Raw genomic sequence first — 17210 nt, 5'->3', positions numbered from 1 at the left:
CCCTATCCCCCAGGCCCCCCAACCTCCTCACATCCCACCAATGCCAACCCCCTGCCTGTGGCAACCTGTCAGCAGGAGCAGAGCAGATGCCAAGCAGTCCAATGTGTTGCTGAGATTAGAATTCATGCACCCGTTCATAAAAGAGCAAACCTCTATATCCTTTCCTTTGCATATACAACAATAATACAACAACAATTTCCTACTAAACGCAATCAATCGACCGATAGATCTTGCCACCAAAGAGAGGGCAACAGATTGTGTAAAATATTCATTTGCAAAGACAGCATATGGTTGTGAGCATTTGTCTGCATATTTGTAATTATGAAAAAGCATAATGCATATGCATGCGGAGACATTTCAAGTACACTTTTTTATCAGAATGTGGGTATCTCATTTATTCTTAAGGCTAAGTGTGACTGAGAACACAAACCTTCTCTCCATTAGCACTCCCGAGTACATAGCAGCCCATGATGTGGATGAGGTTGGGCTCTGGGTTCAGTTTGCTCATCAGCTTGCCAAGTCGTTGCCAGAACCTGGAAACATGACACAGGGTTTGAAAATCAGCAGAAGCGCATGGGGACAAAACACCAGGAAAAGAGGTAGGGGGCTGAATGCAGGTAGAGGTCAATATATGATATCTGGCACTGCAGGCATATATGTTCTATATTTATAAGTGTGAGAACCACAAGCTACTTCACTCACTGATTTAAATTAAGTAAAAAGCAACTGAGCCAACTGTCAAAACAGTGAACTGATATGGAATGTTAAATATCTGTGCTTTACAGATAAACCAATAAATATGTATGTTATGGTTAATGTGTAACAGTATGTTAGCATTGATTTTCCATATTCTGTGTGTAGGATTTCTGACACAGTTATATAAATAGGTTCCCATGAGAATGGAAACAATACTTAAACATAATTTTATTAATTCATTCTTTCATTCAGTTATTTTATTTTATTTTATTTTCATATATGTAGTTAAACAACAACTTTGGTTTTTTATTGAATGGTGTGAACTGACATGAATGTCTGATTTTTTTGTAAATAAGGACAAGATAACAATAATGGCTGGGATATTTCACAAAATGTGCAATTTTCATACCCTTTGCCACACAAATGTTGACGCAATCATAAGCCAATTAATTAACACCACAATGTTTAATTTGCAAGTATGTTGTTGACGCCAGGTAGGAAGCAAAAACCCCAAAACAAAGTAAATAAGAATCATAATATTTCAACAAGATGTAAATAGTGCAAAGATATATGCAAACAGTGCAGAGAAATATAAACAGTGCAATGAAAAGTAAACGATGCAGAGAAATGTCTATGGTTCATCATGTTTAAGTAATTCCACATTACAAAATTAACAGTTTTTTTATTCGCGACCGGACAGTAGATAGCCTCTTACTGGAACATGTCCTCCTCCTTTTCCACTTTGGCAAAGGTTGCAACTTTATTCTTCAGCAGGTACAAATGTCCTGGGCCTCCCTGATGAGAGATGATCTGGTGCTTAGAAAGATTCCTTGGAGTCTTGGGGTGCATCTAAATATGCTACAGTCGGTCAACTGTGAATTATCCTTGGGCTTTTTTTAAACTTAACTGAACTGATTTTGCAGGATTAGACTGGAGTCCAAAATTCACCACATGGTAACACAAAGTTAATTCTACCTGACTAAAACTTTCATCCCATTTGATAGTGAAACATGATATTTTATTAGTTTGAGGAAGGAACTTCTTACCTGACAAGGAGAGTTTTTTTTTTTAAATATAGAATATTATGTATTTCAGAACATCTTGAAAAAAAAATCCCAGGGTTGCTAACAATGCCATTTTCCCGACCTTCAAACTGAATAAAAACTGAGGGGATTTTGCTGAATACACATTTCCATATATAGAAGAATTTTGGTTGACTCTGCATTCTTTTCGAACATATAAACAAGCAAGCACTGCTTACAATGCTTGCTTGTTTTAATTACAAGCAAACAAGTCTCAAAATGCTGTTTTATGTGTGCTTAGCTGAGTCAAACTGTACTTGGCTAGTAATTGTTCAATTTTAGTATGATTTATGCCAGCTAATTGGGTTCTTTGAAATAGAAAAAATGACTCATATTACAAACTGATAGCATATATAATGTAAAACATAATATTGCAGGGGGAAATCATAAACAACAATAACCTAATATAATGTTTGTTGCCACTGATTTAGATAAATCAATGCATATTTTAATAATTTTTTTTTTTTAATTTATTGCTTTGACCTTCAAATGATCTCCACTGTGATTTGACACTGGTCAAAAGGGTGTAGGGGAAGAAAAATATATGAAAACTCTCAGGGGAAGCTGTCAAAAATCAAAGTTGTTGTATTCTGAGTGTAACAGCAGAAGAGTACCTTGTACTTGCTTACTGCTGTTGCCATAGTGCTTTGATTTTACTGATGTTGGTAAAACATCAGCATAATGCAGACCAGTATTAATTATGTATCAGAAAAAAAATGAATAGCTATATGAAATACATAGTCCAGACAAATGAAAATATACGTTAACTGGAAGAAACGTTTTTTTATCATATAAACATCTGCACAAAACCGGGAAAATAAAGTCCCTAACTGTACCTAAGACTAACACAAACTTTATGTGATGGAAAACGCAACCTTATACTGTCATATTGGTTGTCGTTCCTGTAACTTACCTGGCAGAATATGAGCATATTCCAAATTTTACAGCCTTTCCTGTAAGCAGTCAACTTCTTCTCAATCTCCTCTAGGAGAGAGAGAGGGAAAGAGGGAGAGACAGAGAGGGGAAAAGTGAGAGAGAGAGTGAGAGAGAGTGAGAGAGAGAGAGGGAGCAGGAGAGAGAGGGGTATCACTTCTCAGTAGTCACAAGGTATGGCAAAACACATACAGTATTTTCGATCCCATGTGAGGAACCAGTGGAAGACTGATGACTCATCGCTGTGTTTGGCAAGTCCATATTTAGCTTTCTTCCAATCTTTATCTTTCTCACATTTACACTCTGAGAGAAGTTGCCTCTAGAGAACTTTTGTAGAAAAAAGACAGAAACATCCATCACTCACCGAGAATGTCATCAAATGTGGCATGTTCGTGGTCCTTTAAAAGGAAAAAAATCAAGACAATATTATTATTAATTGATTTCAAAGGGAGCTACATGCCGGTGTTACGTAGAACATTTCATTTTCGGGATTGGAATTTCATCGTGGATAATCTGGCCTGACTTTTGGAGGAACAAAGTTAAGCTTGCATCTATAATCCCCAGAAGGGAGGGGGACTGTGTGTCGTTAGTAAGTAATGCATTATTACTAACAACCACAATGCAAATAAAACTGCTTTTTGCCACAGTGGTACTTCTATTAAGATTTTAATCCTTAATTTAGCTTTTGCTGCGTTTTTACACTTGGATAGAGTGAGCTGGGAGCTTCCAAAGCCACTAACCTAAACCTCCATGTACTTGTTTTAGAGCCAAGAGTCCATGTAGTGATTGCAAAGGGATTGATAAAAATAATTAAATATGGAGTGAAAAAATGGTAATATGGACAGAAGTGAGCACTAGAGGCTCTGTCTTAGCTAATTCAACATATTAAGAATTAACATCTTCTAACATTGGAATAATGACATTAACCAGGCATCATCTGACATCAATAGTGCAGCTATTATTGTGGGGATTTGGGGATCTCTCAATCTAGGATACACAGAGGGGTGCTTCTAGACACAATTTTGTGGGGTGAATGTACTCACATAAAGAATTGGGATGATGGAAGGGTCATCCCTACGGATGATATTCGGAACATACTCAGCCTTTGGTACCTTGGAGGATATAAGCTGCGGAAAATAAGAAAACAAGGAGTAATTACGCAATACTGCTGACAACTTACGTATAAACCTTATGGGAGACATTTGATTCAGCTTTGAATGGATATTGAGCATTGATTGCTTTTATCCACACCATGATTTTAGGTGGGATGAAGTCCTCTCCGACGCAGGCAATTCTCTCTAGCTCCTTCTCAACCTCCCAGTCAGTATCCTCATTCAGCCCATCATCTAGAGTCCCTGAGGAGGTCTGAAGCTCACCACCTGCATCACAAACACAGAAACACACACACACACACACACACACACACACACGTACGGACACAAGGAGAACAAAGGTTGAGATGAAAGGGATCACACACACAAATTAGATTAAAAAGGTGGGTAGATGATTTAAAAGCTCTGCACCTGTATCATTTCTCTATCACTGAGGGGAGGAGCAGACAATTTAAATCCGATGGCACAAAATTACACCCATCATGTGCCCATACAGATACAAACAACCCAGACAAAAAAGGGACAGGGAGGTGGAAGGGTGGAAGACAAGGATAGCTAGGCAGTTGAAGAGCTACAGCCAAGAACACGATGATGGGGAGTACAAACTCGCTTATTGATGCACAGGTACACATAAATAACACTAAAAGTTATTACGTGAGGGATTATCTCTCTGCAGTGGGTTCTGATTTGTACATATATTGTGTACATATATTTTTGGGTATTGTGGCTTAACTTGTGCATTCATTTCTAATTTGACCTTCTGTATCATGTTTGTGTCTTAGTTTCAGCATGTACAGTATGCTTTCAGTGCATGTTTACAGGCGCCTACATACAGGCATGCACACGCTATGAGTGTGTGCACATGTCACTGAAGGACTAGGAGACCATTGACTCACTGTCTCTGGAGTCATGGAGTGAGTCAGGCTTGACAGGGGTGGGGTCACTCCACGAGCGGCTGAAACTCTTGGCTCGACGGTCGGCAAAGGCTGATGGATTTAGGGGGAAGAGAATCACTTGCGCATACATTCATACACACGCATTCCAAATTCTAATCAGCCTTTGACATCGAGGGCATCGTCTGTAAGCTGAAGTGAAGAAAATGTCACAAACATCACCTGGCATTTGGTATTGATGGCACACTTGGTTATGTAAAACATACTTTATTTACTTTTTATTTATTTTGTTTAATTTGTGTTGATAATGTTAAAACTTCTAAGCTATAAGGCCTGTGAACGATGAGATATGAACCATTAAGACTACAGCGAGGCTGATGTCATACAGGTGCCACCTGAATCGATTTGATTGTACATATTCCTGAATATGTATCCCCATAACTCAGCTTCATTGGGATACAAAAAATGTTCATCAAATCCTCTACAAAAGCTGATTACAAAATTCATAATAGGAAATGCTTTCACCTATATCGAATAGTTAAATGGAATAATTTCCAGGATGTGGTCATCTCAAACTATGTTGCATGGTACTTCTGTTCATAAAAACTAGTCTGTAGGTAGAGATAAACTTCCAAGCAAAGTTTCTGTAGGAAACATTCAAAATTTTGCAATGTAATGATAGGAAGGACTCCACAAACTTAAATATAAATCAAATAAGTAGTGTTAAAATAAGACTAATGGAAATGCTTAGTTTTGAGGAACTCAATCGAATGCAAAACTCACACACAATGACATATTGTGGAGTTGCTTGATGTGGTCTGGCTAATTTTTATTTTTTTTGTTATCAGAATTTGAAAAACTGTAGTAAAATCAATCGTATCAAAATGACAATTACTTAAAACCAGTGGATGCTTGTGATGAATGAATAGCTGCAATCCATGCAGATGCATTAAGAACTGAGCATGCATAGATACGGGAACAAACTTACTCTGGACCTTCATCCTGTGGCTGCCCACCATCCGAAGATGTTTGCGGAAATTCCTTTCGTTTGGAGACGAAAAGAGATTGGTCAGGAATATGTTGCAGAACACACACGCAAAGTGCCGAAAGATGTCTTACACCGGTAAACACAGGTAAGCAGTAAAACAAAAAATGTGGCACTTGAGGTTAACCAAAAACACCTCCTGCGGGCCAGGAGCAAAATCGCCCTCAGGCCAATAGTTGTAAACATGAAAAGATTTTGGCACAGATTACCATTAAAAGTGAATATATACAGTACATGCAAAAGCATGGTAATTCTGTTCTAGTTGATAATATTGATGAAACTTGGACCCTTTTCAAAAATGAGGCTTTGTTTCCTCACTTTGTAAATGTATTGTCATATATAATTTCTGAATATGAATAAATATAGAACACATATTAAAATAATTACATTTTTGAACATGCTATATCTAAGGATGACTCCGAGGGTTCTGGATTCGTTCTAAAAATGTGTATGGTACCTTATGGGAAGCTGTAAAGTCAACTAACTTTGGCTTCACAAGTCACAAAATACTAAGCATAGACCACACTTGACACACTTGACACTTGACTTACACACAATCAGAGTCTTTGTACCAGCAAGACAAAAAATGTTAAACAGGCAGCATAGATACATAGGAGTGCACTACGAAAAAAAACAAAAAAAACAGGCATTCCTCATCAGTATTGAATATACACAGCACACAGTACATGTGATAAATGAACAAAATTTGAATCATCATGACCAAACTGCACCTATGGAATTTCTGCAACACACTAACTTAAAACAAAAACAAATAATGCAAAGTTGTTGGGCCTATTCTTCCAATTGAGTCGTAAGATAAGTTCTGCCTCCCTTAAAAGAAATCTAACTACATTAAAAACCAGCCAGCCTTTCATTGTTGAATGTTTTGAGGTTCCTCAGTGATGTTGAATTTAACAATTTGTTTCAAACTTTTAAAATGCTCAACAGAAGAAAAGTTTTATATTAAAAATAGTTGGGGGGGGGGGTAACTTTTAACCCTTTACTTTTCTTTATCAGTATATAAAGATGTATTATTTTACGAGTGTCTTCAGTTCTGCTCTGTGTTTGGGTAAATGTCCTGCAGGATTAAACCTGAACCCTATGAAACATTAAAACATTTTTCTTGTCTTATTTTTTTCTTTCCATCAAAAGCACTGTTTTCATGATTCATTCGCCATCAAGAGGCACCAGGAACCACAAGACAAGAAGAAAAACAGAATTAAACGAGAGGAATTGGTAAAGAGGAAAAGCATTAGATGGTACAAGATGTAAGGACGCTAACACAGATTTTCATTATTAATCAAGGCTTTTGTGACTGAATGGATTTCTCAGTCATGCAAGTTGTCCCAGCAATCACTTATATTTTTGTTACTAATGCCTGATTCTGTTACTCTGTAGGAGATACATTGAAGCCAAGACCATTTCTATTTTTTTTTTTTTTTGCATATTGAATCAGCAAGAATATTGCAGAATTACCAATTACTTCTATAAATTCTGTGTAGTTGAAATGTTAACAGGTTGAAAGGGGCCGTTATCTCATCAGAAACTAATGAAAAGATGCACATTTTCAATTTGGGCAATCATTCCAAATTGGGGGACAATGTTGCTATAGTAAATTTTGATTACACCTGCACCATTAAATGATGCCATTCAAAATAGTACTTGCCTTTTACTCAAAAAATGAAAAATTATTTTCTTGTCTTTTCAAGATCCAGTCAAGCCACAACAGCATATACCCTTGCCTACCCTGTGCCCCACTCATTTATGTGTTTCATATGTGTCACATCATGTATGTGTCATAAATGTTAAGTAAATAGGCAAAATTATCAAGGTTATAATATTTTGAAGTTCTGTTGTTCTACAATGTTAAGGCACAAAAGCAAGTAAAGTGAGTGGTTTTGGTTTGGGTTGCTTGGGAATATCTAGTAGTGCCAAAGAGGTGGATAGCTGCAAAACCTAAGTAAAAAATATATGATGAAACAGTAACGGTCATGTCTTCACTCCAATATGCACATACACAAGCGCACACACACACACACACACACACAGACACACACCTCCCTTCTAAATTTAAATGTTGAGGGGTGTACAGTGTTTATCAGATGTGATGTGAAATCAACCAATTAATCAAACAGAAAAGACATAATTAAAGAAAATGGAATATAAAAATAATAAATAAACATGAAACCGAAAAGACTAAAAAACAGAAAAACTATTTAATTTATTCAGATTTCTATAAGATCAATATTTCATGAGGCATCTTTAAGAAGATCATTCCGAATATGTAGTAAGAATAAATGCTCTTTAAGCTTTTCTCAGACGGGCCGTGACTACTAGAAAAGGAGGATCTCCCGGAATCAGATAAAAAAGAGGCACTATAAGAGTCTTTAAATAACTTTGAGTAAGGCCTCTTGGGCCTTTGCAAAATGCCGTCATATTTCCTGGCAGTGGACATTTGGATGAGCTGTAGGCAGGGAAGGTATTGTCTTCTGCTGCCAGGCAACAAAATTATGGTAGATTAATCCAGAAGTGATGAAAGAATGATTAACACCTTGTGTATAATTCAGTGACAGACATGGTCTCATGAAATAACCTTTCCTGAAATGATATAGTAGTTGCTGGATTGGTATATGTTTGACTAAATCAAGGTGAAGTTCACAATGCTCTGTAAATAAAATTGACGGAGAAAAGTGCTGTTTGAATCATTATACTTTTTTTCAAATGTTGAACATATTGAATACACATTTTGTCAGCTTCAAAATACAAAATAGATGAATAAAGAATGAATAAGATAACCCCGAACTTTCTTTAAAACACGATTAATTCATAAGGGGATAAACATATTTACAAGTGTCTACAATCCTCTCACCCAACCCTGGCTGTTGCCTTTTCAAAAAGAAAGGAGTTTATTCAGACATGCACTAATTCAGTTTGTGAAACTAACTGAGATGTGCCTTTCTATTAAAAGAACCACCTTCTGAAAGAACACGACACTGAACAGTGCCCACACACAAAGAAAGCAATCCTCATGACCTGTTTGAAGAACTCGGAACACACGCAGTTGTACACACACACACACACACTCGGGTTAAGAAATACGAATGGTACGTTTCAATCAAGATGGATATGTGGTCTGGCACCAAATATAGATTTTTCATTCACTTTGAGTGCCAGCCAGAGAGCTAAAGCTAATCACTGATATACCTCCTCTTTTACACTTCAGGGTTTAGTGTGGAACTCTGATTAAATCTGCCACCCCTGAGCCTCTGGGAGTCACAGCACAAGCAAGAGCCTCAGGACCCTTAGGAGGAATGTGACGGCCCCATTACATCAGCTAAAGAAAGCCCTTTGAACATGAATATGTACTAAGGTCAAATATGATCAAATTTGATTATTAGAAAAAGCCAGCGGGATTAGTGTGGGAAGTGTGGGAACGTCTTCTTCTTTTCCTTTTGGCTTTTCCCTTCAAGGGTGGCCACAGCAAATCAACTTTCTCTATCTAACTACCGTCTACTATCTCTTCTCCGTCTACCAATATATTCACTATCCCTGCTCTGTACATGACTGAACCGTCTCAGTCTGGCTTCTCTGATCTTATCTCAAAAACATCTAACATGTGATTCCCTCTGATGGATTAATTCCTGATCCTATCCATCCTGGTCACTCCCAAAGAGAACCTCAACATCTTCATCCCAGCAAACTCCAGCTCTACCTCCTGTCTTCTCGTCAGTGTCACTGTTTCTAAACCATACAGCATCGCTGGTCTCACCACTGTCTTGTACACCTTTCCTTTCATTCTGGCTGATAGTCTGGCTGATATCGCATAGTACCCCTGACACTGCTCTCCACCCATTCCAAGCTTGCTTGGACTCATTTCTTTACCTCTTTTCCACACACGCCACTGCTCTGGATTGTTGATCCGAAGTACTTGAAATCCTCTAACTTCTTGATCTCCACTCCCTGTAGGTTCCTCTCATTCAGACACATATATTCTGTCTTGCCACGACTTACATTCATTTCCTCTCCTTTCCAGAGCATACCTCAACCTCTCAAGATTTTCCTCAACCTGTTCCTTGCCCTCACCACGGATCACAATGTCGTCTGCAAATATCATGGTCCATGGAGATTCCTGTTTAACCTCATCTGTCAGCTTGCTACACCACTGCAAACAAGAAGGGGCTCAGAGCTGATCCCTGATGAATGAATGAGTGTGGGAACATACACCTGTTACATATTTGGCTTTTAGCTCCATATCTGTCTTAATGGTGAACGGCTAGGTGGAATAATAAAAATCGGAGATGTCTCTATATTTTTGTATATTTGCTATTTTACAGTGACCTGTCTTGAACATTAGTGTTAATTTTCTCTCAACTTAGTTATCATTCCCCGGCTTCAACTTAATCACACTTTGTGTCGAACAATGTGACCAAGTCCAAGGTCACTGGTGATATGATTGGCTATAGTCGGTAAAATTAGCTTTAAGATTGTCCCACAGGCACTAAGAACTGAAGCAGAGGGGAATCGCCAAACAGTCTCTGCGATACTTTGTGTTTTGGCTATGTGACCCAATCTCGAGTCTTGAGTTAGAACAATGTAAAAGCCTTATGTTTGGGCTATAGTTCTTAATCTTGGCAAACAATTCCATGTATATTATTTCTAGGGGAGAGTTTAGGTATAAATCTTCGGGGCTGTGCAACCAGAAGAGAGAAGAGAGCTCCATCATCTTGAGAGAGCATGTCAGTCCCATTGACAAGGCCAGAGATATTCAGTCAAAGCAGAGCAATCAACCGCTTTAACTAGGTTTAACTGAGTAAATTTCTTTTTGCAACCGAATAGTTCCCCTTCTAATATCTTCTAACATCCTGTACGAGAAATTCAGACTCTACGTAAGTTTAGATTGTGTTTAGATTCATGCTAAGAAAACACAACGCAAACCACAGTTGAAACCTCAACTACAAGCACTGGAATTCAACAATTAAGTGCCGTAAATAGATCCGCAGGAAAGGAATTCTACAATTGTTGTGTCTAGCAACATAATCAGAGTATTTGAAAACTACATGGAAAGAAAAATAAGAGTGCTCAGTACCCTCTGTACTGGGTTGCTTCTGATTATGATTATTATGATTATTACTATTCTGATTATTACTAAGTACACAATTATTAGGAAAGTCACTGTAGCCCTTCTGATAATTCAGTTTTTCACCGCATGCTGTTCTGTAACATCTCAGAAGCTATATAGAACATATCAAGATGCTATCTTGAGAACAGTTTATTCTGCTGCAACTGACTGGTGTTATACTGTGCAAAATGTCAGAAAAACAGTAGTAAAGTAAATTTTAAGTTTCAATTGTGAAAGAATCTGATCACAATTTTAGGTCTCATGGCTAATTTTCGGCTCCTAGCTATGACCTCATGGCTTTCTGACATCCACTCCCTTTAGAAACCAGCAAAGGATAAAATAAGTTCATTGTATACGAGGTGTCAAATGATTATCAGTGGCGGAAACTTTACCTTATAATAGAATATCTTTAGAGACTTAAAATTTTAATCTAGCGACATGGCATTAAGAAGGAGATACATACACTGGCAAGCTGAACAAGGACAGTTGATATGAAATACATATCAGAGTTTTATATCCCAAGTATAAGTCTGTACATGTGTTGAACATTCTATTTAATAGTTTAATTTTACTCGTTGTCAGTGTAGTTACTTAACCAGCCAAATATGGGGGAATATGTAAAGCATAGGGCACCATACCTAAGAAGTTATAGAACAGCCAAAAAATGTTTATTCAATAAAAGGATTTTGGCTTTCACAATAGATAAACTACAAGAGGGATGACTCTGCATCACACAGGACAGGACAGGAAAACCAGGACATGGTACCTCTCCATCGTGGTGGATGCCTCCTGCTCTCTTTTCCGCCTCTTTTTCTCAGCAATGCCTCGGAATGCCCTGCCAGGATGCCAAAATGTTAAGAGGTATTGTGGGAAATAAAGCCTTTCCTCAAGCTGCACCTCAAGGAAGAACAAATAACTTTGTGTCTGAACCCAAACTGATCCAAGGGGTTTTATTATCTCCAATAAAGTTTAATTTTGACCAACAATTTCTTGCCTAATCTATGCCTGTGTAACCATCAAACAGACAAGACAGTAGCCCTTTGGGTTCAACTGGGTTCGGGCATAAATATCAAGTTCCATTTGATGCAGGTCAGCAAGAGGTCAAAGTAAGGGATATTGAGGGCGTTAGTGAGGGGTTTAGTGTTGCTGAGGGGTTAGAGTTAGCGGCACTGGAAAACTTTACCCAACATAGGCAGAAGACGTTGCAGACAATCTCACATACACACATGCATACACACACATACACACACATACACACACACATACATACACAAGGGCCACAACGCAAAATATCAACAGGTCCAACTACTCATTACTCATAATTGCTCATAACTGCATGAGTTATTAATGTAACTGTACCACCAGAGAGAAGGATTGATATAACAATCTCATGGTACTGTGTCTCATTCTCTGATTGTATAATCCGAATACTGTGGACACACACAGTACTGGCTCAGACAGGATGTCAGTTATAATGAGAATCGTCTGTGACAGTGGGTGTCAGAACTTAATGTCTTGTCTTGCAGACTGCTCCTGATTGACTAGGAGACAGCTGATGAGATCTGAGATGACAAACAACCATCTGTTGCTAGACTCCAGGTACACTGCTTATAATCTGGCAGTCTTTGGAGTTTAACCCTTCAATTACTTCTGCCCCTTAACTTAATTTCCATCACTTTCTATATCTCTTCGGAAGAGATGAATGTCTTATATGGAGCCCTTGTTTACAGGTCTTTCAGCATATTCAATCACTCCAAATTCTGGTCACTTATTTTTAAGAATTGTTTGGCTCATTTCATGTTATAATACCGTCCTCCAGATAAAAAAAAAAAGAAAGAAAAAAAATCTAGATTGGCCCACCTATGTGTGTATTAAATGCTTTTTAGAAGAGAAGTAATGCACATTTAACCGGTGATTATCGGTAAACCACCATAACAATTAGGGCAGAGAAAGAGGAGTTCAAAATTCCTAGTATTGAAATTACCAAATATAAATACAGAGCTCAAAGTTTGTCCTGAGTTTTCTTCAAAATGTAAAATTGCATAATTCCAAACCAGTTGTACATATGATACATATTACATATATTATTAATAGGCCTTAACAGTAGTGGCAGTCCAATTCGTCCCTCTAAAATAAACATTTAGATATCCAACTAAAACCTTTGCCTCCAGACCACATTGCAAAGGGAGTGTTATGGCATAGTGTTATATATATAAGAGGCACCATAGCATCTATACCATAAAAACAAAAGCTTATCCCAAACAGTGGTGTGTAGTCCATCTTGTAAAATCAGGTTTCCTCCCACACAATTTTATATTCTGCACATTTCTATTCCTCTGGTCTAACCTTAAAGTCGGCATGATATAATAGTTGAAAATGGTTTAAAGTTGGATTTTCATATGTATATGAGGAAACTCAACATTTAATTCATAGGTCCCACAACTAATTGGTGTTTTGGGAAGGTTATAGTGGCTCAAAACATCCAAGGAACCACAATAGGATATGCACCCACTCCAATATGATGGTGTGTCTGATTTGGCCAACACACAAGTAAAAAATGCTTCATAACGTCCCAGTTATCTGCTAACCAGAGAGAAAAGTCTGGTTCATTTTTATCCCTTTCTCAGAAGTAAATCAGATCATAGCTAAGGCCCTCTTATTTCTTTGGAAGACATTTCTTTGGTACAGAACTTGATAAACAGACTCATCTTTCACACAAAACCATGAGTCACCATATGAAGCATTTCCCACATATATACCAATTTATATCAGGTCTGAAGTTTAGCTTATAAAAGGCTAAATTTGAAATGCTAAATCCTAAATTTTAAATACTAAATCCTAGATTTAGTATTTAATTTAGTATTCAGATTTTTTTTTTTCTGCTCTTCAGTCTTTTAATGACTAAATCTGTAACTTGAGACACCCAGTCCAGCAGAAATTGAAGTGTAAGGGGAAAGCAGACTGCAAAGCCCTAAGCCACATGAGGAACAGGGTTCAAAACACAACACCTAACTTACACAATAAGAAAAAGAGCAACAAGGAGGATGAAAGTGGTGGTTGAAAGGGTTACTCACGATATTCTACAGTTGTGGTTTGGAAAGCCGCCACAGAGAGCGGAGAGAAAGCAGAAAAATGAAAGAGAAGTTAGCAAAGGTGCAGCCAAATACTCCGCAGACATCAGAGACTCGTAGAGCAGCGCTTACTTTGAGGTTAGGACACAACAACAAAAAGAAAAAACTACTCCACTCACCTTCAGTTGAGCATTTCTATCTAAAATGAAAATATCCTGATGTAAATGATAACCTTTACAATGTCTAATTAAAGCTTACATACTGAAGCTCATAGGTGAAATGAAGAAGCAGATTATTATTTTTATCTGAACAAAAGGTCTCATTAAATCAAACAAATACAGAGACTTACAGATTAGCAACAAGAGGAACCAGTGATTTTTGATAAAAGGCCAGGGTCAGACACATGAATCAGTCTGACCCTAATAGACAGGGGTGGATGGAAACAGATGGGAAGAGAGAGGGGAGAAGCTGCCACACTGCATGGGCAAAATGAATAAACGTGGGCAAGAAGAGTGGAAAGATTATGGTGGGTGAGCTTTGTCATTATTGCAAGATCCGGGTGATAGGTGGTAATTAAGTTGCCACGGAGTGCAGAGGAGGCTGCCTGGACCAATGCACATGCTGTACTTTCCAGTCCTAAATCCCTCCAAGATGTTTCACTTCTGATGACTGTAACATCTTAAAGTTTAAAACTATGTGTAGAGAATTGTTGATACATTAACATCCAAACACTGGGACGCATCAATTGGTAGTATATCTATTACTAACAGAAAGCATTAAGAGCAATAGACACCCATCTCTCAACCCTAAACTGTTGCAAACAATATGAGAAAGGCTATAGGTTTACACATACTTCACATTCACAATATTCATTCACAAATATAAGTTGGTATCTATCTAAGTTTTATTGAGTATGAGATATTTTGACATATTTGTGTCATTACTTCTGTTGACTTTTGAAATGAATCCAGGTTGAAATGTAACTTAATAATTAAGTAAAAGGATTTTGAGAGAATGCTATTTAGGTTGGTTGCCACGCCATGTTCAGCAAACATATTTACAGGTAGGTAAAATTTGCGATTAGTATTCTTCTAAGGATAGACTTATGAATAAAAAAGAAAAATGTAAAAGTTACCTTATTTTTGAAAACAAAACTTTTGTAAAACTTTTTAATTAAAGCCTAACAGTTCCAAAATTACATTTTTTTTTTCTAATGTGTACATCCATCCATCATCTAACATTTATTCAACTTAGAGTCACGGGGGATGCTGGAGCCTATCCCAGCTGTCATCCCGCAAGAGGCAGGCTACACCCCAGACTGAAAGCCAGTCAATTGCAGGTCCACATATAGAAACAGACAACCATTTACTCTGTCATTTATGCATCTGGCTAATTTTCCCAGTTTTTCCAAATAACCTGCTGCCTGTTTTTGGACTGTGGGAAGAAACCGCAGAACCCAAAGGAAACCCATTTTTTGCACTGTTTCCTATCTAATTTCATTTTTTTTTTTGTGACTGACACATGATTTTACCTTCCGTTGACTTTCATACATCCTTGTGGAATATACAAGGTTCCTCCAATAGACAAGGTGTGAGAAAAGTCTTTTGGATTTTGTTGAGATATACCACATTTCTGCCACCCGTCATGTAACTATAAACCTCAATTCCACTGAAGTTTGGCCATTGTGTAAAACATAAATAAAAACAGAATACAATGATTTGCAAATCACTTTCAAGCTATATTCAGCTGAATACACTCCAAAGACAATATATTTACAGTTCAAAATGATAAACATGTGTTGGAAATATTCACTAATTTTGAATTTGATGCCTGCAACTCATTCCCCAAAAGATTAGACAGAGGCATTTTTACCACTGTGTTACATCACCTTTTCCTTTTATCATTATCTATAACCTTCATCTAACAAGCAATCATCAGGTGAGTGTCATAATTGAGTATAAGAGAAGCATCCCGAAAAGACTTTGTTGGTCCAAGGCAATGATGGGGCAAAGTTCACCACTTTGTGAACAACTGTATGAGCAACAGCTTAAGAAAAATTCAATGTGCAACTGCAAGGAATTTAAGGATTACATAATCTGCGGTCCATAATATTGTCAAAAGATTCAGAGAAAGTGGAGAAATCTCTGTCTGCAAGTGGCATGGCTGAAAACCTATATTGAACGCCCGTGACCTTCGATCCCTCAGATGCTTCAGCATTTAAAACCGGCATCTTTCTGTAAAGGATATTGCCTTGTGGGCTCAGGAACACTTGAGAAAAACACTGTCAGTTAATACAGTCTGTCGCTGTATATTAAGGTAGTTGTGTTAAGGCCCACAGCATGGCGAACTCACACATCTGTGAAGGCACCGTTAATGCTGAAAGATACATGCAGGTTTTGGAAGAACATATGCTGCTATCCAAGCGATGTCTTTTTCATGGACGTCCCTTCGAATTTCAGAGAGACAATAACGAGCCACAGTCGGCACGCATTACAACAGCATGGTTTCATAGTAATTAGATTTTGGGTACTGGACAGGCCTCCCTGCGGTACAGACTTGTCTCCTATTGAAAATGTTTGGTGCATTATGAAGCCAAAACTCAGACAATGGAGACCCCAGACTGTTGAGCAACTGAAGTTGCACAAAAAGCACAAATGGGTTAGAATTCCAATTACAAAGCTTAAACAAGTAGTGTCATCATTTCCAAAATCTGATTGAGTGTTGATAAAAGAAAAAGGTGATGCAACATAGTGGTAAAAATGCCCCGGTCTCAGGTTTTTTGTAATGTGTTGCAGGCATCAAATTCAAAATGAGTCAATATTTGGAAAAAACATTAAAGTTTTTCCGTTTGAACCTTAGAATATCTTGTCTTTGAAGTGTATTCAACTGAATTTTGGTTGAAAATAATTTTCAAATCATTGTATTCTATTTCATTTATGTTTTACACAACATCCAAACTTTATTGGAAATTGGTTTGTAAAAGCTTATATCTTGCCAACATGCAGGTGGTCCAGTGTGACACGGTGATGCATGGAGTGGGAGTGAAGGCAGATTTCCATGCTGTACTCACGCCTGCATGGTGGTGGTGGCTGTCTGAAAGCTGAACATATTCTCTTTGGGGAACCAGGTATTAGAAGAGTCCTCTGCAAAAAAAAAAAAAAAAAAAAAAAAAAAAAAGCAGGTGTGTTGTTAGCAAACAGAATACCACAACAGGGGCCTTGCAATTGGCGGAGAGGCATGCAGCCAAAAGCTTAAAATG

The 17210-nt window shown here is 37.7% G+C and overlaps 1 protein-coding gene across 3 annotated transcripts in view; it reads right to left on the bottom strand.

Annotated features, from left to right (window-relative positions):
- nsmfb (NMDA receptor synaptonuclear signaling and neuronal migration factor b) overlaps positions 1-17210 on the bottom strand; it is a 49047-nt gene that overhangs the window by 16921 nt on the left and 14916 nt on the right. For 2 of the 3 annotated variants that reach the window (XR_015107876.1, XM_086169827.1), the window contains exons 4-12: positions 17022-17094; positions 5705-5757; positions 4720-4809; positions 3963-4090; positions 3755-3838; positions 3076-3109; positions 2692-2762; positions 1412-1491; positions 431-533 (exon numbers count right to left, since the gene is read on the bottom strand). Coding sequence is in view for 2 of the 3 variants with exons in the window: in XM_086169827.1 (XP_086025953.1) it covers positions 431-533; positions 1412-1491; positions 2692-2762; positions 3076-3109; positions 3755-3838; positions 3963-4090; positions 4720-4809; positions 5705-5757; positions 17022-17094 (716 nt within the window). In the remaining variant the exon portion in view is untranslated. Of the gene's footprint in view, positions 1-430; positions 534-1411; positions 1492-2691; positions 2763-3075; positions 3110-3754; positions 3839-3962; positions 4091-4719; positions 4810-5704; positions 5758-11646; positions 11716-17021; positions 17095-17210 lie in introns of all 3 variants that reach the window. The other variant, XM_086169828.1, reaches the window with a different exon arrangement.

This window comes from Fistularia commersonii, chromosome 22, assembly GCF_037954325.1.
Source record: "Fistularia commersonii isolate RoL2024-O1a breed Wild chromosome 22, RoL_Fcom_v1.0, whole genome shotgun sequence".
Lineage (NCBI taxonomy): Eukaryota > Metazoa > Chordata > Actinopteri > Syngnathiformes > Fistulariidae > Fistularia > Fistularia commersonii.
This window is presented reverse-complemented; position numbering and strand designations above follow the sequence as displayed.